We start from the raw sequence: 25,242 nt of genomic DNA, 5'->3' as shown, positions 1-25,242 counted from the left end.
AAGACATGGATGGGAAAATGTTTGAAATTGTCATCCTACTCAACTTTACACTGAAGCATCTATGACTCTACCATGAGAATGTGTATCTGAAAACAATAAGAAAGGTTATCTTGAACATTAACACACATGTATTTACATGTATTTGTAGAGAGAATGAAGAATGCCCCACTTTAGTGTTTTGAGACAGGGCTTAACTCTTAGCCCAGGCTGGCCTGGAATTGATGTAGCCCAGGCTGACCTCCAACTTTTTGAGATCCTCCTTCCCTTCTCAGCTTTCCAAATGGTGGGATTGTGCTGGGATGACCATGCCCAGCTTAGAGAATGTGTGTGTGTGTGTGTATGGAGAGAGAGAGAGGGAGAGAGAGGAGAGCGAGAGTGTGTGTGAGTTTTGTTTGAGATAGGGTTTTGTGTATCCCAGACTGGCCTTGAATTTGTTAGTGACCTTGAACTTCTGATCCTCTTCCTGCCCCTCCCAAGTGTCGGGATTAAAGGCTTGTATCACCACACCTGGTTTTATGCTGTGCTGGGGAAATCAAACTCAGAACCCCGTGCATGCTGGACAAATACTCTACCAGAGTTGTACCTCCAGCCAGAGGGTGAATTCTAAAAGCTTAATTTTCCACCCTTTTAGGGGAAACTGCTTCCCTTAAACTCTGTCTGGACTGGTCTCTTAAGTGAGCTGCCTTTAGAGATGCTGCTGTAAAACCAGTCATCTGTCCTTGGAAAGTTTGCCCGCTGAGACAGAGATTGGTCACTTGCAAATAGATGAGCCTTTGACCCCTCTGGTTCCTTTCCTCAACTCCCTTCTTCTACTCATAATTTTAGCTAATTTCACAAAGTGAGGGCTAATCTCTCTGCTAATGTCTCTCCCTAGGCTTTGCTTGTTCATCTCTCCTCAGCTGTGTTGAATTTTAACCTGCACTGCCATCCCTTCTCTAACACAGCTTTCCGGCTTTGTAAGAATTCATGTGATGCTGCTAGTGCTCACATGGAGATGTTAATCTGCAGGCTACGGTAACATGCAACGGCACTGCATGCTGGGCTGCATGTCTTCTGTGTCTTCCCATTAGAAAGAGGCCTTTCCCTCTCTCCATCAGATAAAGGTTTACATTTCAGAGGAAGTTAGACGGAGAAGAACAGAAATGGCAGGACCTGTCTGTGGTTTTCCCCATTTCAGTGGCAAGGCTGTTCCTGGGGGACTTCACAGTGAAATGCTGAAGTATGACATCATCCTCATCCCCGTGTAGTTTGGTCTGTAGCTGTAAGCAGCAGTTCCCGAAATCATCTAGAAAAGGGTTAGTTAGATGAACCTTTCTCTCCCTTTTCAGTGATAGACCCAGCACACACCTCTCCCTCCCTCCCTCCCTCCCTCCCTCCCTCCCTCCCCCTCCCCCCTCTCTTTCTTTCTTTCTTTCTTTCTTTCTTTCTTTCTTTCTTTCTTTCTTTCTTTCTTTCGAGTTTAACACTAGATCTTTGACATGAGGTGTTACAGAATCTTTCTTTCAGAAGAACATCTCTCAAACTATGGGGTTTTATAGATTTCTGATTTTATTGCCATAATAGATTTACTTAGCATGGAATTCTGACCATCTATAGAAGCTCGAGTGTATGCAGTGATAAGCTGTCCTTGACGAAGCGAGGTTGCTTCAGAGCTGTTGCTCAAATGCATCTCAGTACAGAGCTAGATCTGGCATCTGGCACAGCACTGCGGATTCGTGTGTGTTTCAAAGTAGGAAACTTACCGTTACCCCAGACTGCCTCAACTGACCATGCTCTTTCTTTAGGCTTTGGGTAGACAGGGACTGCTGTCACACTGTCTGGCTTTTGCTAAGCCATTGTTTCCCCAGAGTAACTAAAGATCCTGATTAATATTTGCTGGGTTTGCTCGTACTGATGGCAGAACGAGGCTGTGGTGGCAATCTCGTGAAGACGGAAATTAGTGCGTCTTATCTATTTCTATATACTGCCAACCTGTCCAAGCAAACCCATTCTATGGAAAGCTGATAAGGAGCTCTGTTTTTCTCCTGCTACTCTTGCCTGTGCAGCACCGTGCCCTACTTTGGAGAACCTGGGATAGGGTTTCAAGCTTGCGAGGTACGGTGTCTGGAATGTCTGTAAAATAGGGGAGCCACTGTGCCTCCGTGGATTCCCCCAGCTCTAGAGGAGAGAAGGGATGAGAGGATGAAAGGGCCTATTTTTCCCCGAGTTGTCCTGAAGTTCAAAGACACAGCTGGTGTCTCAGTGGTGCCAGTGCATCTGGAGCAGCCCAGTTAGTGGAGAAGTAGCTGTCGCCTGTGCCCTTTCGGTTGTTAGTCTCTGAAGTCCCTTGCCGGTCCCTGGTGGATTGTTGGCCCAAGTCCTGCCTTTCTGCTTGGCCTCTTTGAATTCCTGTGTACTGATCTGTCTTACTAGTAGGGTCTCTAGGCCGTGGGCAGTAAGTGCACACCACACCGTATGAGGAAGCTTATTGAAGATCTTGTGCCTGCATCCATCACAATTACAATGCTAGCCCGTTCTGGCTCACGTGACTTGTGTTTCTAGTGGATTGTGTTTCCACATGGTTCCACGTATGGAAATTTTTTGAAAAATCAGGTAATTTCTCCTTAGATTGTGAGAGAGTTGAGGTAAGAAGTTTTGGAGTGAGTGATAACTAACATCCCCCATAGCAACCTTAGAGAGCTCTGTCCTCCATGCAGGCTGACATTTATTCCCCTTTCAAATGTATTCAGAGACCAACAGGTACTTAATAGGTCATAAAATCCTCTAGCTTCCTCTTGACAGGCTCAGTGCTCTCTGGTTTGAGTGTTCTTCGCTGTCTATGTACCCAGTAAAGCTTTTTCCACCGATGTTGGTGATAAGTCTGGTTTTCTTGTCATAGACTAGCTGGTTTCCGTGATCTCTGTTGATCACGTGATTTGTACTCAGCGTTCTAACTCTCCCAGACGCAGGCCATCCAGGCTCCTGGGACTCATCCCCAGAAAGAGGCATCTTAGTTCTTCCTAATTTTATTTCCTTTTGTTTTATTTTGGAGGCAAGGTCTTCCTGTACCCTGGCTCCACCTACCTGCACCTTCCAAGGGCTGTGATTATGAATGTGCCACATCAGGCCTGTTTGGCCTTTGAATTGGGAATCTTACTGCATATTCCAGGTATGATATTGTCTGTGTAGCTCAGGCTGGCTATGACTTTGCAGTACTCACACCCAATCAGCCACCAAAGCACTAGGGTTATGAGCAGGCACCACCAATGCTAGGTTGGACTTTTTTTTTTTTTTTTTTTAAGTTCCCTATTCTGTTCTGGCATCGAGGTGATTTCTTTTCCAGCTTGTACATTGCCCTTTCTCTTCTCTGTCCAGTGTTTCTATGTGTAGTCAATTCTTTTAGGTCTCTTGCTTAGGAACTGTTTGCCATATCACATAGTATGGATTTTTGTTTCATGTCTAGGATCTTATTTGTCTACCCTACCATCCTCTGGCTCCTGGCTGCAAAAACTGTTACCTGTACCTAATCCGGAGTCTCCTAGATCCAGACCTTCACCCTTTCCTCTGTCCAAAGCAGTCTTCAGTATTCAATGTCCTCAGCACCTGATTCACGGCTGATTTTTTACTATTTCGCTCGGGTCCAGGAGAAAGGGAAGAAAGGAAAGGGAGGGGAGTTGAGGGGAAGAAGGAGAGAGGGAGAAAGAGTGGGAGAGAGAGAGAGAGAGAGAGAGAGAGAGAGAGAGGAGAGAGAGAGATTCTGAACACTCCTTTTGTGTCGGCATCTCTGTGAGGTGCTTTGGAAAGACTCCAGCCAGGCATGGAAGGGCTCTTTGATAATATCTGACGGGTGGGTAAGAATTTCAGGCACCTGGCCAAGATACACACTGCCTGTAATCGTTAACTCAGTCTGTAAACAGTTCAAACGGCACCGAGAGGCCGTCCTTTATTACATTAGAAGAAGCCTTTCATCTCCCTTGCTCAGGAGCCAGGCATCCAGGATTGGCCTCCTCAATGGCTTTGCAGCCGTGGTATTCTGTGCACAGCACCAAGACCCAGGACATGCAGGAACATATAATGGAGCCTTCTCCAAATGACTGCCTTTCAAGCTTCAGGCATTAGAGCAGTAACTATGGGACTTCCTGTTGCCTTGCACCTGGCTGATCCTGGGAAGGCAAAGTGTGGGGAGTGGGGCCAGGAACAATCAGCTGGGAAGGAGGTCGAAACTCCCATTTCCCACCCACACTCGTGTCTGCAAACTCTGGGACCTCCCCTCCCCTGCCCCCCTTCACATTTCATTCTGCCCCTTTGGCTCCACACTGATGCGGAGTTTGGTCCTCAGAGTATTTGATGTCTCCAATTAGCTATACAATTGCTCAATATCCCCAGACCCTAGTTTAGGGTACAATGCTATGCTATGGAGCCCCCACCCCGACTGGAGCCAAAGATAACAAACATTCCTGCCCTGGGGGTGCCAGCTAACTGAGACCTTAAGACAATACGAGATCTAGAGGAGAGATAAGCTGTCCGAGTTTATAGTAAGTGCCAAGTAAGCTGTACAGTGGCTTTTATGGGCGCTCACAGTGAGAGAGTAGCCGTGCACCCAGGGCCAATGGGGGAAACCCCATGGCATTCTGTGAAAAGTAAAATATTTTTCAGCACGTTAAAAAAAAATGTAGCTTCATTCAAGTCTCTCTTTCACTTCCTTTCTCTACTGAAAGTTGCTGAGCTATTGAGTGTCTCCGGCACTTAACTGAAATCATTAAGCCTGTGAGCTGCGTGTTTGTTTTTTTGAAACCACGGTCTCACATAGTCCAGACTGCGTTTGACCTTGAGCTTCTGATCCTCTGCCCTCCACCTTCCCAGCTCGGGGATCACAGGAGTGACCCACCACACCCAGGGTACGCCGCCGCCGCCGCGCTGGTGAACAGATGCAGGGTTTAGTTCATACTAAGCGAGCACTCTTACCAGCTGAGCTGCGCCAAGCGGCCCCTTAACCTGTAGAGAACGGGCTGGAGTTTGGCAGAGGAGTCCTGAGACCTGTTTTCTCACTGGGTATCCTGGACCCTGACAATGATCCAGAAAATCTAGTCACAACTTACCAAAGCACCTTAATTACCAAAGACACTCTGACCCGGCCTCACCTTTTCAGTTTAGACAGAGTCTTGCTCTGTAACCTAGGCCAGTCGGGAATATACTATGTTGCTCAGGCTAGCTCTAAAGTCAAGGCAACCCTCCTGTCAATGTCCCAGATACTGGAACCACTGGTATTAGCCACCACGCCCAATGTAGAGAAATCCTTTTCTGATTAATATCTTTGAAAATGTTCAAGTGCAGAGACTAATACCAGCAGAAAGAGTTCATTTGATAAAGCCAAGTAGCAGAATTTAGATTGTGTCCTAATTGTGTTTGTGTTTGTTTGTTGTTTGAGTGTCTCCAGCCTAGGCCTCAGACTTTCTGTGTAGTCAAGGATCATTTTGAACTTGTGATCTTCCTGTTCCACATCCCAAGCTCTGGGATGATAAGCATGACCCACCATGTCTGGTTTCTTCACTGCTGGGCAATCAAGCCCAGGTCCCTTCTGCACATTAGGTAAGCGCTCTACCGGCATGTCCAGATGCCTAACCTAGGCCATAGGTTTCAATAGATGTGTACTAAAACCTCACTTGAATATTGCTGAAGTTGAGCACCAAAGATCCAGGGTTTGCTCCTTCTACCAAAAGCTCAAGTGTAAGCAGCTAAACGCTTCCTCTGCAGAACAGGAGATTTGCATTTGCCTTGCTTCTTCCCAACTAAAGGAAAACAGAGAGCCAGGAGACATTCGTCCCGAGGAAGGCACAGGCTGCTGTAGACCTGAGCCCCTCATCTGACTCCTAGTTCAGTTGTTTACTTTGCACTTAGCTCAGATTTCTGGGTCGTCTTATTTATTTTGCATTTGAGGTTTGTCTGTTTTCTCTCCCTCTGGATTTTTCTGTGCTGATTCTGAAGATCGCTTTAGGGAACTGGGATATAAAAAAGATAGAGCTGCTGAAGGCATTCTTGTTAGTGCCCAGCCCACAGCCTTTGGTGTATTCAGTAAACTCGTGTGTGTGTGTGTGTGTGTGTGTGTGTGTGTGTGTGTGTGTGTGTGTGTGAGAGAGAGAGAGAGAGAGAGAGAGAGATCAGGGGATGTACAACCCAGCATCCATCAGGGATTGGCCTCTGAGACAACTAATATTTTCCCCATTTTATGGAAAAAGCAGCAATTCTATCTTTAAAGAAACCCGTGCATCTCTTTATAAGAGCACAGGCACTAAACCGATCAAGTTTGCTCAGCACTGTTACTTGTTCATGGTAGATGGGAGCGTGGTTATTTGAAAGCGCATGTTAGGGCCTAGTTATGTAGCACAATTATAGAATCCCAGATTTCCTACAGTACCTGTGTAAGGAAACACTGAAACTTGCTCCCTGACTGGCTCAGCCACGCACTGGTCAATTCTGAGGTTACCTGCAGCCTCAATGCAGCGGGGAGGTGACAGAGGGTGGGGAGGTGACAGAGGGTGGGGAGGTGGCAGAGGAATCCTCTAATTTTCTTCACGAATACAGAACCTGCCTTTTGAGACGTGACCAATCTTGAATTTTGGCTTTCCATTCCGGTTGATTTTCTTCTGTGTTTAGTGGAGAAAATACCAGAAATTGTTTTCTCCTTTTCCAGTCACAGTTGCACAGCCTTACAATGTATCCACGGACTTTTAGAAGGCTTCCAGTGTCCAGCCCTCCCTCGAGGGTTTCTGGCCAGGCACTTCTGATATAGGACCTGAAACTTTCTGAAAATGCCCAGGTGGGGTTGGTGCTGCTGGCCTGGAGCTGCACGTTGAGGGCCACTGCTCTAGGCTACTTCCTACCTCACAGTCTTTGTGGCATCAACCGTTTTCTGCTGTTATCACAAGGCAACAGCCAAACAAAGCTTAAGACAGATTGGCTTTAATGTTTCCTAAGTGACCACTTGGTTGTGACAGATTTTTGTCTTGCTTGCCGAGATAAAACGTAGCCTTAGAGGTCATGTCCCCGAGGCTAGGTCAGTTACCTACCTACCACCAGCAGCCATTCAATGTCTTATTGATTTGAAGACAGCAGGCAGCATGTGGGAACCTGCATTAGGGAAAAAAATATTAGCTAGACTACAGAACTGGCAATGTGGCTCCGGAGGACGGTACTCTGGCCCAGTCTCTGTGTCATCTTCAGAGGGAAGGCTTACAGTTTGCCCTACCTTCAAGAGTTTCCACTTTCCTGAGCTAGTGAATCCTGTAGTCTATGCATTAGGTGGTATTAAAACCAACTGGTGGGCTGTTGAGATGGCTCAGTGGGTAAGAGCACTGACTGCTCTTCCGAAGGTCCTGGGTTCAAATCCCAGCAACCACGTGGTGGCTCACAACCACCCTCTTCTGGTGCTGTCTGAAGATAGCTAGAGTGTACTTACATATAACAATAAATAAATCTTTGGCTCAGATTGAGCAAGAACTGAGTGAGCGAAGTTGACTGGAATGAGCAGAAGTTCTTAAAAACTCAATTCCCAACAACCACATGAAGGCTCACAACCATCTGTACAGCTACAGTATCCTCATATAAATAAATAAGTAAATAAATAAATAAATCTTTAAAACCAACTGAGCGCCTGGGCATGATGTCACATAAGCTCAGCACTTGGGAGTTCAAGGTCAGCTTGGTCTACACAGGATAACCCAAGTTACTTGGTAGGACCCTGACTCAAAACAAAACAAAAATCTAGTTGGGACCAGTGAGAAGGTTTATTGGATAAAGGCACTTGATGCTAATATTACAAGCCTGACACACTGAGTCCTATCCCAGAACCCACATGAAGGTAGAGAGGGAGAGACAGATGCCACCAAGTTGTTCGGTGACCTCTATGTGAGCACCATGGCTGTGAGCACCATGGCTGTGGCATGTGCACCTCGCTCTCTCTCTCTCTCTCTCTCTCTCACACACACACACACTCACACACACACACACACACACACACACACACACACCTCTCTCTCTCTCTCTCTCTCTCTCACACACACACACACACTCACACACACACACACACCTCTCTCTCTCTCTCTCTCTCTCTCACACACACACACTCACACACACACACACACACACACCTCTCTCTCTCTCTCTCTCACACACACACACTCACACACACACACACACACACCCCTCTCTCTCTCTCTCTCTCTCTCTCTCTCTCTCTCTCTCACACACACACACACACACACACACACACACACTAATAATCACATTCAATTTTTTTTTAAATAAGAAAAAAGGAAAAACCAAGCTGGTTTGAGTTGCCCAGTGGCATCATAGCAGGCAAACAACACAGCCCCATCCCTGCCGACTCACTGTGGCGAAGCCAGCTCTGATGAACCCAGAAAGAGCCACAAACTCCTTTTCTGGAACTTTTTCCTTCTGATCATTTCATATGTTACACTTAGCATTTAAAATGCTCCATTCTGGTGCTGGAGAGATGGCTCAGTGTTTAAGAGCACTGGCTCCAGAGGTCCTGAGTTCAATTCCCAGCAACCACATGGTGGCTTACAACCATCTGTAATGGGATCTGATGCCCTCTTCTGGTGTATCTGAAGACAGCTACAGTGTACTCATATATACATAAAATAAGTAAATATTTTTAAAAAAATAAAATAAAATGTTCCATCCTATGACCATGTCTAAAGACATGAGCAGTGTTTTTGCAAGCTTGTACCTCCAATTCATCCACTCACACTCTAACTCCTTGTTGCTGCTGAGATAGCATATCACTGTGCAGTTCGGATTGGCCTAGAACTCACTATGTAGCCCAGGTTGCCCAGGATGACCTCCAACTTCTAGTCCCCCTGCTTTACCCTCCCAAGTCCCGGCCACACAAGCATGGATCACGGAGCCCGCCTCAGACTGCCGTTCTCATCGCCAACTGCCTACCAGGTTTAAATGTTGTCTCTCCTTCAGCCTCTCCATGACTGACTGAGACATTCCCTGTTGAAAGCTACCCCTTTGGTTAATGAACATCTTTTGTCCTGTTTTAAAAAAAAAATATGGCCGGGCGTGGTGGCGCACACCTTTAATCCCAGCACTCGGGAGGCAGAGGCAGGCGGATTTCTGAGTTCAAGGCCAGCCTGGTCTACAAAGTGAGTTCCAGGACAGCCCGGGCTACACAGAGAAACCCTGTCTCGAAAAACCAAAAAAAAAAAAAAAAAATATGGAACACTTCTCGAATTTGTATGCCACCCTCAGAGGTCATGCTAATCCCTGCATCCTTCCAATTTTAGTAGTTGAGCTATTGAATTGAGCCCCCCGCGCCCCACCCCCGCCCCATTTCTCAGGTTTAGAACACCCAGCTTTTCCCTCTCCTTCATCCCTGCAGTCTAGTCTGTCAGCAGATGCTCTCAGTACCTCTCCCCCAGCTTTTTCGATCCCCCCCCCTATAATTGCTGCTGCCTGAGGTCAAGCCCCCATGGAGCCTGATTCTGAGAGAGCTGGGGTTTGCTACTCCTCATTTTCCTTCATTCCATTTTCGTTTTTATCTTAAGAGTAAAATTAAGGTGCTCACAGCACTGAATGTTTTCTGTTTGTTTTTGTTTTTGAGGGGAGAGGGGTGTTTGTTTGGGAAAGAATTTTGCTCGATGTACCCAGGGTCACCGTGAACCCATTGTGTTGCCCAGGCTTGGCCTCCAACTCATGATCACTCGGCCTGCCTCAGACTCCTAGCATGGGGTACACTCAGAGTGCTAGCATGGCAGGTGCGAGCCACAGAACCCTACCAAATTAATAAGTACCACTTGTTCAGAACTTTAGGGCGACTCTTTTTGCTCGTATGGGAGAACAAATGCTTGTCTTTTTCTTCCCTGTAATTCTTCCCAAACCCTCCACACCTAGCCAATCCCCCCTTTCTCTGTATTAAAAAAAAAAAATCTCAGGAAATACACACACAAAAAATCTCCACTAAAAATGGAAACAAAAATATACAAGCAAAAGACCTATAGGACAGAAAAATGCCCAAATAAAGCAAAATGAGACGAAAAATCTACCCCCGCCCCAAATTACCATCTAGTTCATTCTGTGTTGGTCTGTGTGGGGCCTGCCCTAAAGTATGGTCGATATACCCATCAATTAGTTTACTCTATTGGAGAAAACTAATTTTCCCCTTATAAGTAGTTGTCCACTATAGAATAGATTTCTTCTTCTTCTTCTTCTTCTTCTTCTTCTTCTTCTTCTTCTTCTTCTTCTTCTTCTTCTTCTTCTTCTTCTTCTTTTGTTTTTTCAAGACAGGGTTTCTCTGTGTAGCCCTGACTGTCCTGGAACTCACTTTGTAGACCAGGCTGGCCTCGAACTCAGGAATCCACCTGCCTCTGCCTCCCAAGTGCTGTGATTAGAGAGGTGTGCCACCACTGCCTGGGTTATAGATAGCTTCTTAATTGGGGGTGTGAGCCCATGCCTTCTTCCCCCTCTCTGAGCTGGGACCCCATTTGGCTTGAACCTGTGCAGGTCCAGTGCGTGCTGCCAACAGTCTGTGAGTTCACATGTGTATGAGTCCATATGGACATCAGCCCTGTTGTGTCTGCAAGCCACTGTTTCCTTGGCGTGAGTCATGCATGATCTCTGTTCCTGAGAATCTTTCTGCCTCCTCTCCACTTAGATCCTTGAGCCCTGGAGGGAGGGAGGAAGGGAGGGAGGGAGGGAGGGAGGGAGGGAGGGGTTGATTTCATGAAGACATCCATTTAGGATGGAGCGCTCCAAAATCTCTCACTTTCCGCACATTCAGACCCTGGCTCTTCATATTCAAGTTGCCTTCGCAGTGTTGACCCTACCCCAGCTCTCCAAACATTTAAAAATTATTTATTTTTACTATTATCACTGTGTGTGTGAGTGTAGACATGCATGTACCATGGCAAGTGTGTGGAGGTCAGAGGACAGCCTTGGGGGAGACTCCTTCCACTTGGGCATTCTGGGGAGCAGGCTCGGGTTATCTGGCCTGCATGGCAAATAGCTTTACCTACTGAGCCACCTCAGTGGCCTAGCTAAGATGCTCTCAGATCTGCTTTTCTTTTCAAAAGAAGACTTGTGAGAAACAGTTTAAAAGGCACTTTCCTCTGGCCTAGCCCTTTGTTTCTTCTCAAGGCTAAAGCTAAGATGTGCCAAAAAAAAAAAAAAAAAAATCCACTTGAAAGTTGTCAATAGACCAGAGCCAGTCTTTTTTTTTTTTTTTAAATATGGCTGTTTTTCTCCTATCCAAACCCTTCCCTCTTTAAGAGCTATTTGAAGACCCTCACAATCCTGCAAAGCCTATTGGCTGTACCACAGATTGTAGTCCTAGATATTATACCCTTTGGCATCATCATTGGCCTTGGGTAAGCCATGTGTGTTCTGGCCTCAAGGAGACTGAGAGCAACCCAGCACCATTTGGGAAGAAAGTAGCTGCTCATCAAATACTTGCCAACTTTGTAATAGGACACATTTCAGAACCATCCTGACGCGTCCACAGGGGATGTCTCTATGCATGTCTGTCCGTCTCCACCCGCTCTGTGGTCACATCAGGAGATTCCCTGCATCTTAACAAGGAACACTGGGTCCCATTTGATCCTTCCTCCTTACAGAGGGCTTGGAGGGAAGCACGGGGACTGTTATTGTGGGGAGAAAGACAGCTCCAGACACAGGTCTGATAATGCCCAGGCTTAGCATCGGCTTAGTGACAAACAGTTGGTTAGTGATTTGGCTAGGAGGGGGGACTCAACCTTTGAAGTATTCCAGGTGGATGTTGACCAAGCTACCAGCTATGCTGCTGTTCCCGAGGTCAGCCTACCCGAGGGGAGAAGCGAGGCCAGGTGACTGGGTGCCGCTCTTGCACCCTAAGAATCCATTTACGAGCTTGAACACAGGAGTACCCGCCCGGACAGAGAACAAACAGTAAGAAAGAAGAGCAGAGGAAAGCGCCCCTCGGTGCAGTCACTGTGTCAACAGAAATCGCAGATAAGGCGGCTTTTATGAAGCAGGGGTGTAGTGTGTGGGGAGAGCCCATGCAACTGTGGCTGGTGATTCAGAAACTTGGTGCCAGATTATATGGCTCTCTGAGAGCGCCTTATGTCCCAGCCACCCCATGATAGCTGATGTCATATAATTACCCACTTGTTAACTGGGCCAAGAGGAAAGTATTGGAAGACAGCCAGAGGAAGGTAGACTTCTATCTTAGCTGAAGCACTGTCAGAACCCAGAACACATGGCTGCTAGAACCTCCTTTTCTGCATGGGTGGAGTTGCTGTCAGCCTAATGGAGATTGATTCCTAGGACAGATGACCTGCGCATTTTGTCCTGCCCATTTCTATGACAAATATGTTCTCACTTAAATGTATTCAAGTGGGGGCGGGGGAGACGCAGGAGAGGTGGTTCAGCGGTTCAGAGCACTTGTTGCTCCTGTAGCGGATACGATTCAGTTCCCCAAACCCACACAGTCGTTCATAACCATCCAAACTCCAGTTCAAGGGGACCTGATGCCCTCTCTGACCTCCATGGGCACCAGGCACATACATAGTATACATACATATATGCAAGCAAGACACTCATACACATTAAGTCAATCTAAAAATAATGTTTAGTGTGTTCAAATGGATCTTGGCAGACAGCTCAGTTGAGAAAGTGACTTCCCACACAAGCATAAGAACCCGAGCGTGGATCCCAGCACCCAGCTGGAAAGCTGGATGCAGCTGCATCCATCTAGGTCATCAGCACTGGGAGGTGAGTCCGGAGTTGAGAGGTAAATTCTTGGAGCTCACTGACCAGTGATTCAGGTTCTAGATTCAGGTTCAGGGAGAGATGTTATCTCAAAAATAAAGTGGTAAGTAACCAAGGAAGATTCTCAACATTGACCTTCAGCCTTGCCATGCAAAGTAAAGTGGAATAAAATAAAAATGAAGATATGCAAATAGATTTCTGTGGCTTCGCCCAATAACCAACTTATTGTATCTTAAGTGGGAACAAGGTCTGGACCATTCCTGTTGGCTGACGTAGCACTGGATTGAGTTCCAGACTCACTTAGCTTCTCTTTCAATTGTTTGCTATTTTAAAAAGTGCTTAGTGGGTAATTCAAGCAAACACACTCTTGGGAGACCAAAAGCTCAAGCTTTTAATATCAATAAAGCATTCATTTATTGGTCATTATGTTAGGACACTGCTGGGTGAGATATGAAGACAAGCCTCCCCTAAAGTGATATTCTCATGAAATAAAGCAGAAAGGGAAAAAAATAGTATATAATAGTTTAAAAGGACACAAGAAATTTGGGACATTTCTGAGATTTCCCCATGAAAGAAGCAGTGCATACATGTGTATACACTTGAAGGCTTAGTGGGGCTTGCATAGGTCATATTCCAACAGAGTGTGAGAACTGTCATACCATTTGTTTTGGACAAGAGGTACACTCAGGAAAGAAACAGGGATGACACCAAGGAGACAAACAAAAGTCATACTTTGTAGCCATACTGTGTGTGGAAATAGCTAGTGCCTTAAATATGGGATTTCATCTCTACAGTGAGCTTTTTGGATACTGTTCTCTTTTAAAATTTATTATTTATTATTATTATTATTAATTTATTTATTGTGAAATGAGCCAATTCAAGCCAAATCAGATTATATTAACTGCAGGTTTATTGGGAAGCTGCTCTCAGGAGGGTTCACTGGCCCCAAGGACAAAGGCCAGAGAAGTCACCAGGGAAAGGAGAGAGAGAGAAGTGGAAAGAGAGAAATCGAGAAAGAGAACTCTCAGAGAGAGGGAGAGGAGGAGAGGGAGAAGGGAAAGAAAGAGAAGCCCAAAATGTCTGGATTATATAGGGAAGAACAGCTGGGGGAAGGACAGCCAGCCCCTGGGCTGGAAAGTTCAGGGTTGGGAGCAGGATATGCCAGCTAGGGATTGAAGGATGCAGGAAGAACCCGGAGGCTCCAGGTCTGCTTTGAAGCCTGAAATCTGCACCTCAGTCCCTTGTTCCAGGGTCTGAAACCAAACAGTTATTGTTGCTGGTTTATTTTATTATTGTTGTTATAATAATAATAACTATTATTGTTGTTGTTGTTGTTGATGATGATGATGTTGTTATTGTTATTATTATTATTAGCAGGCCAGGAACTCACTCTGTAGACCAAGCTGGCCTTGAACTCACAGAGTTCCACCTGCCTCTGCCTCTTCAGTGCTGGGATTAAAGGCGTGCGCCACCATGCCTAACCAATGAACTTTATTTTTAGTTGTGTGTATGTGTTCCTGCACTTGGGTGCACACATGTGAGTGTGGATGCCCTCTGAGACCAGAGGCGCCACATCTCCCTGGAGCTGTAATTACAGGCAGTGTGAGCCGCCCAGCACAGCACTAGGGACTTAACTCAAATTCTCTGCAAACACACACTTCTTAGCTGCTTACGACATCTCTCTGGGCCTGCTCCACCCCACCCCCTGCCCTTTGATAGAGATTCAGATAGGGAAGATCCATCACATCTTAGAAGTGCCAGAGTTGAGATGCAAAACCAAGTTTACTGCTTCCGGGGGCTGTACAGCAAACCTCGAGTTGATAGGCCAAGGTCTGAAACTTAGTTCAGAAGATTGTTCATATCTGGACAGAGCAACGATGGAGCTACAGAGAGACTGTTAGAATGTTGAGAGACTGGCTGGAGCCTCTGACTCTAGGGACAGAAAGGTTAGTTCTCCAAGACTAGTGATTAGATACAGGGAGGATTCATAGCGGCTCTGGGGTGCTCAGTCTGCGTCTCCAGGGAAAGGGTGGAGACACTAACAAAGGTAAGTCAGACATGAAGGGTTATTGACTTAGGGTGGCGTGCTGGGAGGAGGTGGTGCTTAAACCTGAGTTCGGGGGTACCATTAAGACAACAAATGATGTCTAGTGGGCCTATGGAACCACAGGCCAGATTGACCTTAGAGACCTGATGTAGCAATCATCTGAAAACACTAGAGTGTATGGGAACTCCTGAAGAGAGTGCCTACTAGAGATGAGAGCGCATTTCCTCAGGAAGTGTGAGTGTATTTCCATGAGAGGCAAAGGAAAGGAAGAAAGAAAGAGGAAAACATAACAAAGAGAGGGTAGTCAGAAGAGCAGCACCAGCCCAGGCACTGAGTCCAGGCTCAGAGTCACCAAGGGACACGTCTCTGCAATTAGTGTTGGTCTCTTTCTCAAGAAACAATGGGTGGACACCATTATGTTCAGGCACTTTTTTTTCCTCTGTTCTCAGCCCTGTTTACGGAGGCAATGAGTCGGTCAAGAGGGCCGTTTTCCTAATAAAGATGCGTTTAGTTACCATACTCTTAATTTGCACTTGTGAGAAACTCTCAATTTTTTTTAATATTTTTTTATTACATCTTTTCCTCAATTACATTTCCAATGCTATCCCAAAAGTTCCCCATACCCTCCCCCCTACTTCCCTACCCACCCATTCCCATTTTTTTTTTTTTGGCCCTGGCGTTCCCCTGTACTGGGGCATATAAAGTTTGCATGTCCAATGGGCCTCTCTTTCCAGTGATGGCCGACTAGGCCATCTTTTGATACATAATGCAGCTAGAGTCAAGAGCTCCGGGGTACTGGTTAGTTCATAATGTTGTTCCACCCATAGGGTTGCGGATCCCTTCAGCTCCTTGGGTACTTTCTCCAGCTCCTCCACTGGGGGCCCTGTGATCCATTCACTAGCTGACTGTGAGCATCCACTTCTGTGTTTGCCAGGCCCCGGCATAGTCTCACAAGAGACTCTCAATTTTATTGCCAACAAATTAAAGTAAAAATACGCAGGCTTTTATCAAATCACTGGAGAGCAGTTGGTTGGCCTTTAGGTCTCTCCCACTCCTCCAAGAAAACTCTTGTAAAGTTCTTGGTTCTTTCACTCTGTGCTTCCCTGTGTGGTCTACCAAGCGCCCTTAGCTTGAGTCTATGAAGTCAATGGGCAGGATCCAGTCACCAGCTCAGAGCTCACTGTGTTGTCTCTTCAGTCTTGAGATAACCTTTGCAAAGTGGGTGGCGCTAATGAGAAGAGAATAAAATAGCTAATGGGGGATTATAAAGCACTTTGCAAATATAAAGGCAATATCAAAGCTAAATAATAATCTTAATTTAGGGTAAAGAGTTCCATTAGCAGAGAAAAACATAAAGAAGGACAAAGGGTAGTGGCGCTTTGTACCTGAGTAACTGTGCAGATCAAAAGTGCCGTATTGATCGCCATTGCCCTGTGAACTCTCCAACCTAAGAATTTGGCTCCCCTCCCTGACTCTCAAAGGACCTCTACCCACTCAGTATGCCCATGGCATTTCTCTGAGTCTCCTGACCAATGTCAACAGGAACTTCTGTTTGGGGCCAGCTTGATCACTGAGTAGAGTCCTCTTCCAGTTACTGGTTACCAGCTCTCGGTTATCTTCTCAGTATCTCTTAACTATCTGTGCCTGGCAAGAAAATAGAGAGGGTTGAGCAATTAGGAAACAACAGAGAGCTCAGAGTCCACAAAACAAGCTAAGGGATGCTTGGGATATTTGTACATACATGTGCCTTCTGCATGAGGTCACATATAGACACCCTCCAGGCTGGGTGGGCTGCAGGCCCTTGGGAAGCTGAAACAGAGGCTGGCAGTGGTGATCATGGGCTTCATGCATATCAACTTTTTTGAGTATAAAGGAAAGAGAAAGAAATTAATTCATCTCTCACAGGTAAGCAAAAAAGACTCCGTTGGGTGAAAAAATTCGGAATAGTGCAGGGACCGAACTGAAGTTCTCAGAGCTTCCCCGTGCAGACCACTGGGCCTGGGTGTCATAAAATGTTAGTAGGATTGGAGTTCACCCAAGACACTCAGCCAGCTAAAGCTAAAGGCTGTCCCTGTGGGAAGCAAGAGCTTCTTTGGGGCGATGTTAAAGGGATGTTTTCTAAACTGATTTAATAGTATTTAAGTGACTTCTCCTTCAAGATAGCTTTCGGGTCAAATCTGGAGATTTCTCTTCAGGGCCCCAAATGACAAGAGAGTGCTTCCAAGCCGGGCGTGGTGGCACACGCCTTTAATCCCAGCACTTGGGAGGCAGAGGCAGGCGGATTTCTGAGTTCGAGGCCAGCCTGGTCTACAAAATGAGTGCCAGGACAGCCAGGGCTACACAGAGAAACCCTGTCTCGAAAAACCAAAAAAAAAAAAAAAAAAAAAAAAGAGAGTGCTTCCAAAGCGGTGGACAGAGACCAAATTAGTCTAGGCATGCGTTCCACATTCCTCTAATCTCAAAGTGGACCTCTCCCTCTCTGAATTTGCATTTCCTGTGCTACTAGCATGTGGCTTTAAGACCTTGTGTGCATGCGTACACAGGGCGGTAAATAATAGGCTTCAGAACGACTTGTTGGTGAGCAGAGCCATTTCTTTGATAGGTGTTGGTTGGGGGGTGCTTTTTGCAATGTTGCTTGGTTCCCCACACGGATCCTGAGAGAGGACTAGGTCACTAAGAGGAAGGTCTTCCTGGAAAAGGTGAGTCTTTTTCACAGGAATAGAAGGCATGCTGGGTAAACGGAAAGGTGAGAACTCTCTCTTTTTTTATGAGGGCCAAAACTGTAGAGCTGACTTTGAGTTTACAGGGAGTCCATAGACCGCATACACGTGCTTGTTGTATAACAGTAACAGCCCTCCTGGAGGTCAAGGCCAGACTCCAATGTGGAGGGTTGGAGAGGTTTACAGGTTTCTGAAGAGAAAGCAGGAATCTGAAAAATAGTCATTTCCTGATCAAATGAGAAGGCGCTCACCAAATTCATGTCATCTGTTTGTCCTAACACCTGCTTATGCTTGGCATTGTGCAAGCAGTGACATGAGGCCTTGCCTCTGACTCTGAGGGACTCAGGATGTACTCTGCAGGAAGGAGAACATGACTAATATTTTATTGAACACCTACTATATAACCAGGACCTCTCATAGAGGAAATGGATATGGGGAGGGGCCGAGGTGGAACGCTGATTAATACTAACAGTTACTTAAGAATTTTAAATAGGGGGTGGGGAGGTAGCTCTGTGGTTAAAGTGTACGTGCTGTCCTTTTAGAGGACCCAAGTTCAATTCCCAGCAGCCACCAAGGTGTTTTGTAACAGCCTGCGACTCCAGCTGCTCCAGGAGATCCAACGTCTTCTGTCCTCCAAGGATTTTGAATGGATTAGATGCAGAGCCCAGGGAAATAAATGGAATGTGCTCAAACCTAGGAACGAGGAGCTGGTCAGGGGACAGAGAAGGACCTTGTTCTGAGGAGTTGAGGACAAAAACCAGTGTAAGATTATGGGAGGTTTGGGCTCACAGGACATAGTGGGGGTGCCATTTGTCCCTGATCAGTAAAGGAGATAGGGCAAGGCCCTTGGAAAGTGAAAGAAAAGGGACTTTAGTATACAACAAACTTTCCCATCATACTTTTTAAATTTTTTTTTTAAAGAGACTTACTTTAGAGGCTGAAGAGGTGGCTCAGTGGTTAAGAGCACTGACTACCCTTCCAGAGGTCCTGAGTTCAGTTCCCAACAACTACATGGTGGCTCACAACCATCTGTAATGAGATCCGATGCCCTCTTCTGGTGTGTCTGAAGAGAGTGACAGTGTACTCACATAAAACAAATAAATCTTGAGAGAGAGAGAGAGAGAGAGAATGGGGAGAGAGAGAGAGACTTTAATTTGATTTAATTTTATGCACACGGGTTAGCATCTCTGCACCGCGGGCGTGCAAGGGCCTGTGGAGGCCAGTAAGAGTATGTCTGCTTCTCTGGAACTACAGGTGATTAAGTAGCCACCGTATGGGTGCTGGAACTGAACCTGGGTCTTTTGTAAGAGCGACAAGTGCAAGTGCCCTTAACCCTGTGACATCTCTCCAGCTGCCCACCATATACTCCTGTACACATGAGATAAGACTGCTTTTCTGGTCTTATTTCTCCTTAGTTCTTAGAATTCTACCATTTAAAAAAAAATCAAGCAAACAAAAAATCCTACTGGGCTGGAGAGATGCCTCAGTGGTTCCGAAGACCTGAGTTGAATTTCCAGCACCTACACCAGGCAGCTCCCCAACCACCTAGCTCCATGGGGATTTAACACCTCTGGCCTCTGAGACCACTTGGGCAGGCCCATGCACATAATAGCTATCTTAGGGAGTGTTAAATGAATGAAAACATCTTGCGTATGTTACGTTTTAGTTCCTAGGAGCTAAAGAGATGCTGTTAGACATCTCTGAACTACTCAGAAGATGGACACTGGCTGGTTCAATTGCTGTGATATCCAGGCACCAACGCACATAGAAAGACCCAGTGAAATGCTGAGCCCCAACCAAATGGCATCCACACCCCAGGCTCTCCCAATGCCATCTCGCTTTTGTCTTGATTCCATGTCTGGAAGGTTATACTGCGGGTGAGAATAAGGCATCTACTCTCCAATGTTGTCCCTGCAGCTGCCAGCGCTCTGTTTGCTGTGTTCTTTGCTGGCAAATCATTAAACAGTCCCCCCAAGGCAGGCCTCTTCCCCCAGGGCCACCCCCTGGACAAGGAATCAGAGCTGTGGTCAAAGGCTGTCGGGCTGGAGCCTTTGGGCTGTCTCCAACACAAGCCTTTCCTGGCCATTGTCTCTTCTGAACAGAAGCCTCTTTGGCCTGATGTCAGCCTCGCAATAGCTTTGGAGGGACACTAGCATCGGAGTTGGCTGGTGACTTGAATAATTTGTGTGTATTTCCTCCTGATGTAATTTGTAAGTGCAACTACCCTGTGTTCCATCTATTGTTTCTTTAGTGAAGCTCAGGCCCATCCTGCACAGTTCTTCCCTTCTGAATGTAAATGTGATCCACGATACCGCCCAGGAGTGGGGAGACTGGGAGCAACCAAGTTTGAACCACAGAGTGTTACCCGTCCCCATTCAACAGATGGCATCTACACGATGGCCTGAGAGGACTTAGTTGCACGGGTCCATTTGGAGACAGCACCTGCCCCTCTGAGCTTTTTCAGCTACAAAGGAAGCTGGCTGTAGACCAGCAGCTGGAACGAACGGAGCTGGAGACTAGGCTGGAAGACACTGAACGAGAGTGAAGTTGACCAGTTAAAGTTAAGCCCTTTCACCTGCTAGCACTGAAGCTCTGCTCACTGGTGCCACCGGAAGTTCAGATGAGCCTCTGGAACATTTAAATAGATACACTGGTTTCCTTGGATTTCATTCATTTCTTTTTTTCTTTCTTTTGTTTGTTTGTTTATTGCTGGTTTGGTTTGGTTTGGTTTGGTTTGGTTTGGTTTGGTTTGGTTTGGCTTGAGACAGAATTTCTCTGTGTGATTTTTGGGTGTCTTGGAATTCCCAGAGATCTGCCTGCTTCTGCCTTCTGGAATTAAAGGCCTTCCCCCCCCACCCCCCACCCTGCTCTTTTAGTATTTTCATAAGTAACTGTCTTGGGCCTTTTAAACTTCAAAGTCTTCTTAACCATTTTGTTTTGTTTTGTTTTTTTGAGACAGGGTTTCACTGTGTAGTCCTTGGCTGTCCTAGAACTCTCAACTGTAGTCTAGGTTGGCCTTGAACTCACAAGGTCCACCTGCCTCTGCCTCCTGAGTGCTGGGATTAAGGGCGTGTGCCACCACGCCCAGCCAAAGTTTTAACCTTAATGATGACTTGGAAGCAAACACCACCTACTTCCATCACTTTCTATATTCCTACCACCCAGGACCTGAGTATGTCCAGAATAGAAAGAGTGAAAGCAGAAGGCAGACCATGGCGAAGCTGTTTGGAACAGTCTGTTGGGTTTTCTTTGCCTCAGAAGGGCCTGGGCAAAGCTTCCAGAAGCTTTCTTCATCTTGGAAATGAAAGGATTGAGATTCTCCCCTAAAAACAGTCACTTGACTTAGACCTTGGCTTCCCTGCAAAGGGCCTCCTGGGATAGGGCTGAACAGACCTCACAGGCCTCGGGGTTGCTTTCCGTACCGCAGAGTCCCAGGATTGTGTCAGAACTCAGCCATCTGCAGGGCTTCGTGGGGTTCTTGGAGGTTGAGTCTTGAGTACTTCACCTGGTGAAGGATGGGTGTCCAAATCACGTGACTAGGGTGCCTTTTAAGAAGTGTGTGGCCGGGTGTGGTGGCGCACGCCTTTAATCCCAGCACTCAGGAGACAGAGGCAGGCGGATTTCTGAGTTCGAGGCCAGCCTGGTCTACAGAGTGAGTTCCAGGACAGCCAGGGCTATACAGAGAAACCCTGTCTCAAAAAACCAAAAAAAAAAAAAAAAAAAAAAAAGAAGAAGTATGTGTGCATGCCTGTGCATGTGTGTGGTGGGAAAAGGCCACTCTGTAGCCCAGATGGACCTCAAACCTAACCATTCTCTTGCCTCAGGCCCCAAGTGCCCAGCATCTTTTAAGGTTTTAACCTTTGTGAGCTTCAAATATAGTATTTTTTCTCAGCCTTCAAGATACTTGATGTAACCACTGAGTCTTGATAGGCCCTTCTTATTTACTCATACCTGTAACTTCCTAGTGCCTCTGTACCTGGAAGTCGTTCCTAACAGAGAGGATGTTCTGAGAATTGTGGTGGGCACTTTTGTCTTTGTGCCAACATGGCTACAAGCCGGTCCCTTGAGGCTGATCCTTTTCCTCCTCCTTCCCCTCCAAAGGTCTCCTGTTCTCAAGCTCACTATGTACCTGAGGCTGGCCTTGAACTCCTGATCTTCCTGTCTTTGTCTCCTGGAGTGCCACCACACCCAGCTTGTACATAGGGCAACGACTCTTGTTTGGAGGATACTGGTTGTTGTTGTGGTTGTGGTTGTTGTTGTTGTTGTTTTGAACCACCACAGATTGCCTTGAACTCGATGAAGCCAAGGATGACTGAACTGGTGATCCTCCTGTCTCTGCCTCCCAGAGTCCTGGGATTACAGGCATATGTCACCATGATTCGTTTTATATGGTACTGGAGATCACACCTAAGGCTTTGTGTGCACTAGGCATGAACTCTACCAATTGAGCTACATCACCAGCATCTTGTGTGCAGCTTTTGACAAGACTAGAACTCATGGTTATTCTCCTGCCTCAGCCTACCAGTTATAGGGATTATATGTGTACTTGTGTGGCTTCTTTCTGGAGGCAAGGGGTCTTTCTTTCTTTCTTTCTTTCTTTCTTTTCCTTAGCATACGAGTAGAGAGCTTTTTTGAAATCTTCCTATATAGTCCTAGCTGGCCTGAAAGTCACTATGTAGAGTGGGCTAGTCTTAACCTTGTAGCATCATTCCTCCTGCCTTTGCCTCCCGAGTGCTGGAATTGCAGGCATGCACCAGCATGCCCTGCTCAGCATGGTTTCTTGATGCGCTCAAGAGACAAGGTAAAAAGAAAATGTAGCAAGCTGCCGCCAGCCTAACATGGCACAGTTTTACAGCAAACTTTCTGTAAGTCCAAGATGTTAAAATAATGATTAAAAAACCCCAGGGTGTAGGAGATGCATGGGCCGTTAGCAGAGCGGCTTATCATCAGTGTCTGTCTGTGTGCCTATGTGGTGCACCTTTTACAACTGTCAACTCCGTGGATTTATTTCCATCAGCATTACCGGGAACGCTAGGATGGGCTGCTCTCCCGTGTAACCTCCATGGCAGACTCAGTGGACCGCTGTCACACGGCAGTCAGCAATGATGGGAACATCTTTGTGTGGGTGTGTGACTCAGTAATGGCATAAGATCTGCATACGGAGTGGCGGCTGAGAGCTCCCCCTCTGCCCTGACCCTGCCACATGGTCTTCCCTTACATTCAATGCATTCCTGAAGCAACCCCAAGCAACCAGCTCCTGTTTCTTCTGCTTTTGAGTCTTACACACACACACACACACAGAGAGACTAGGCACAGTATGGGGTAGGAAAACCCCACCGAAGCTGTTCTCACATCAAGAGGTCTAATTACATCATGGAGCTTTGACATAGAGATAGGGACAGATACATTTTCACATGGAAGAATGAGGTCTTTCCTAGGGGATGAGGGAGCCGGCGGGTGGGGGCAGGTGGGGGGGGGGGGGAAGAGAGCCCAGAAGAACCATTGTTTCAGTCTGAGCTTCTGTGACCTCTAATTTCAGGACACACCTTTCCCATCCCAAACTAACAGGGACTATTCACGGGAAAAGCATCTCTGCACAGAGTCTGCCCTTGTTGTGGCTAGAAGCAAGCCACACTGTAGTAGTGCCCCCTTTAATCTCAGCACTTGGGAGGCAGAGGCAGGCAGATCTGTGAGCGAAGCCAGCCTGGTCTACAGAGCCAGTTCCAGGACAGCCAGCGCTACACAGAAGAGCCCTGTCTCTTAGGGGAGGGGTGCTGTAAGAAGAGATGATATTAAATCCTATCAGGAAGAAGGAAGCTGAGCCTGGGAGGCCGAGTGCAGAGAGAGGCCCAGAGGCAACAAAGCAGACAGATCCAGGCTCTGGCTTGCTGAGTGGAGAAGCCTAGATTCTGAAGTTTTCTTGCCCAGTTGCCTGTAACTGCAGCTCTGTGAGGAGCTATTCACATGGGACTGGGGCATACACCTCTCTGACTTGTAGTCCTGGAGGCATGGTGATACAGACAGGGTAGAGACGTAGTCTAGAATGTAACCTCCTTTAACTAGAGTTCCATTTTCTTCTGTGAAAAAAAAAGCAGGTTTGTCTTTGAGGTAGGGTCTTGTCGTATTGCCCAGGCCCGAGTGACTGATCCTCCCACCCCATCCTCCCAAGCAGTTGGAACTGTAGACCTGTGCCACAGCAAACTGAAAGCAAGTTTTGAAGATCTCAGAGAGGCAGGATCCAGGCTACACATTCAGCAATTTGTATCCCCTTTGTAAACTATATCCAGTTCATTGCTTCCTTTGTTTAAAATTATTTTATTATTTATGGATGTGGGTGTTTTGCCTGTGTGTATGTATGTGCACTACATGTGTGCTTGGTACCCATTGAGGCCAGAAGATGGGGTCAGATTCCCTTGAACTTTAGTTACAGGCAGCTGTGAGTCACTCAAACCCAGGACCTTTGGAAGAGCAGACAGTGCTCATAACCACTGAGCCATCTCTCCAGTCCCGTTTTCTTTTCATTCTTACACCAGGCCTGTGATATGTAAAACTGCAAACCAGACAGACTGCCTGTGAACAGCCTTCCCCTCTTCGGCCTTTCCACTTTACTAGTCTATTTTTGCTCAGCTGGTCTGGTCTGCCCTCTCACTCACTAGCATCTCTGCTCCATAGGGAGCTTCCCTCCCCGCCAACATGATCTTCTGTAGCTTTAAAGAAGTACACAGTGTCCAGACAGGCCGTCCCAGCGCTTGAGAAGTAGAGGCAGGAGGATCATCCAAGGCTAGCCTCAATTACATAATGAATCTGAGGCCAGCCCAGGCTATCTGAAACCCTGCCTCAAAACAAAACACAATAAATAAAATATAAAACGAAGAGAAACCCTTCTTGGCAAATTCCCCAGCATTTCAACTTCACTGGGGAACTCTGCCTTCCCAGAGACGGGTTCTCATGGGAACGAGAAACAGTTCCCAAAGTTTCCAGATCCAATCACGGCTAGGATCTAGTCTGCAGCAGGTGAGCATCAACCTCTTTAAAGAGAGGGCCAGGTGAGCAAACCCGGAGCCTCTGTGAAGTTGCTGCAGTGTGGGAGCCAGGAGAGCCAAACCCACAGGCTGGGTCTGCTTTCCCCAGCCACCAAGCAGCAGGAGCCTTAGTTTATGACGCTGGTGTGTCCTGCCGCCCGAGATAAAAGTCAGGCAGTTCTAAGTTCAAGTAATGGAGGTAGCACTGCTCAGGATGATTATAAAACCTGCAAAGAGGAAGTAGGGAGAAGGGCGCCTTTGATGTCTGGCCAATGCTCCCGATTACAAAGGCAAAATTGTAGCGGGGCGGTGAAGTTACCTGTCCAAGGCCTTGGGTGAAGGTCTGAGTGTGGAATCAGAGAACTGAAAGATTATTGCAGCAGAGGTAGGGGGGAGGAGAGGGCCAGGAGACAAGAGAGAGTGCAGAAGGGTTTGCAAAAGCCCACGCCCAAGAAAGAGGAGGAGAGAGAGATGCCCGAGGACGAACTAAGACCAGCAGTAAAGTCCAGAGCTCAGCGCAGCCCTGGAATGCCCTCAGTGGGGCCGTAATGAGGTCACGTGGGAAGAAGGCGGGCTGGAAACTGGAAGAGCTCGTTTGGTGGGGTTTGCTGGGCTGAGAACAGGAGGGAAGTGACCGAGGATAATGAGCCGTCCCAGACTGTACCTGGCAGAATGCTAGCTTTGAGAGGCACTGTTGACCGCCAAG

The 25,242-nt window shown here is 46.9% G+C and overlaps 1 protein-coding gene and 1 pseudogene across 3 annotated transcripts in view; one reads left to right on the top strand and one right to left on the bottom strand.

Annotated features, from left to right (window-relative positions):
- Rnf43 (ring finger protein 43) overlaps window positions 1–25,242 on the top strand; it is a 72,852-nt gene that overhangs the window by 22,336 nt on the left and 25,274 nt on the right. Inside the window, exon 1 of one of the 3 annotated variants that reach the window (XM_029483266.2) lies at window positions 15,469–16,699. The exons of the other annotated variants lie outside the window; for them this stretch is intronic. Coding sequence (XP_029339126.1) covers window positions 16,631–16,699 — 69 coding nt within the window. The 5' untranslated portion in view covers window positions 15,469–16,630. Of the gene's footprint in view, window positions 1–15,468; window positions 16,700–25,242 lie in introns of those variants that run through there. 3 annotated transcript variants of the gene reach the window in all.
- On the bottom strand, window positions 9,215–9,314 carry LOC115032617 (U6 spliceosomal RNA; annotated as a pseudogene).

The sequence above is a fragment of the Mus caroli genome, unplaced genomic scaffold (assembly GCF_978045245.1).
Source record: "Mus caroli unplaced genomic scaffold, Mus_caroli_1 scaffold_13, whole genome shotgun sequence".
Classification (NCBI taxonomy): Eukaryota; Metazoa; Chordata; class Mammalia; order Rodentia; family Muridae; genus Mus; species Mus caroli.
The sequence above is the reverse complement of the archived record's forward strand: the minus strand, read 5'-3'. Positions and strand labels throughout refer to the sequence as shown.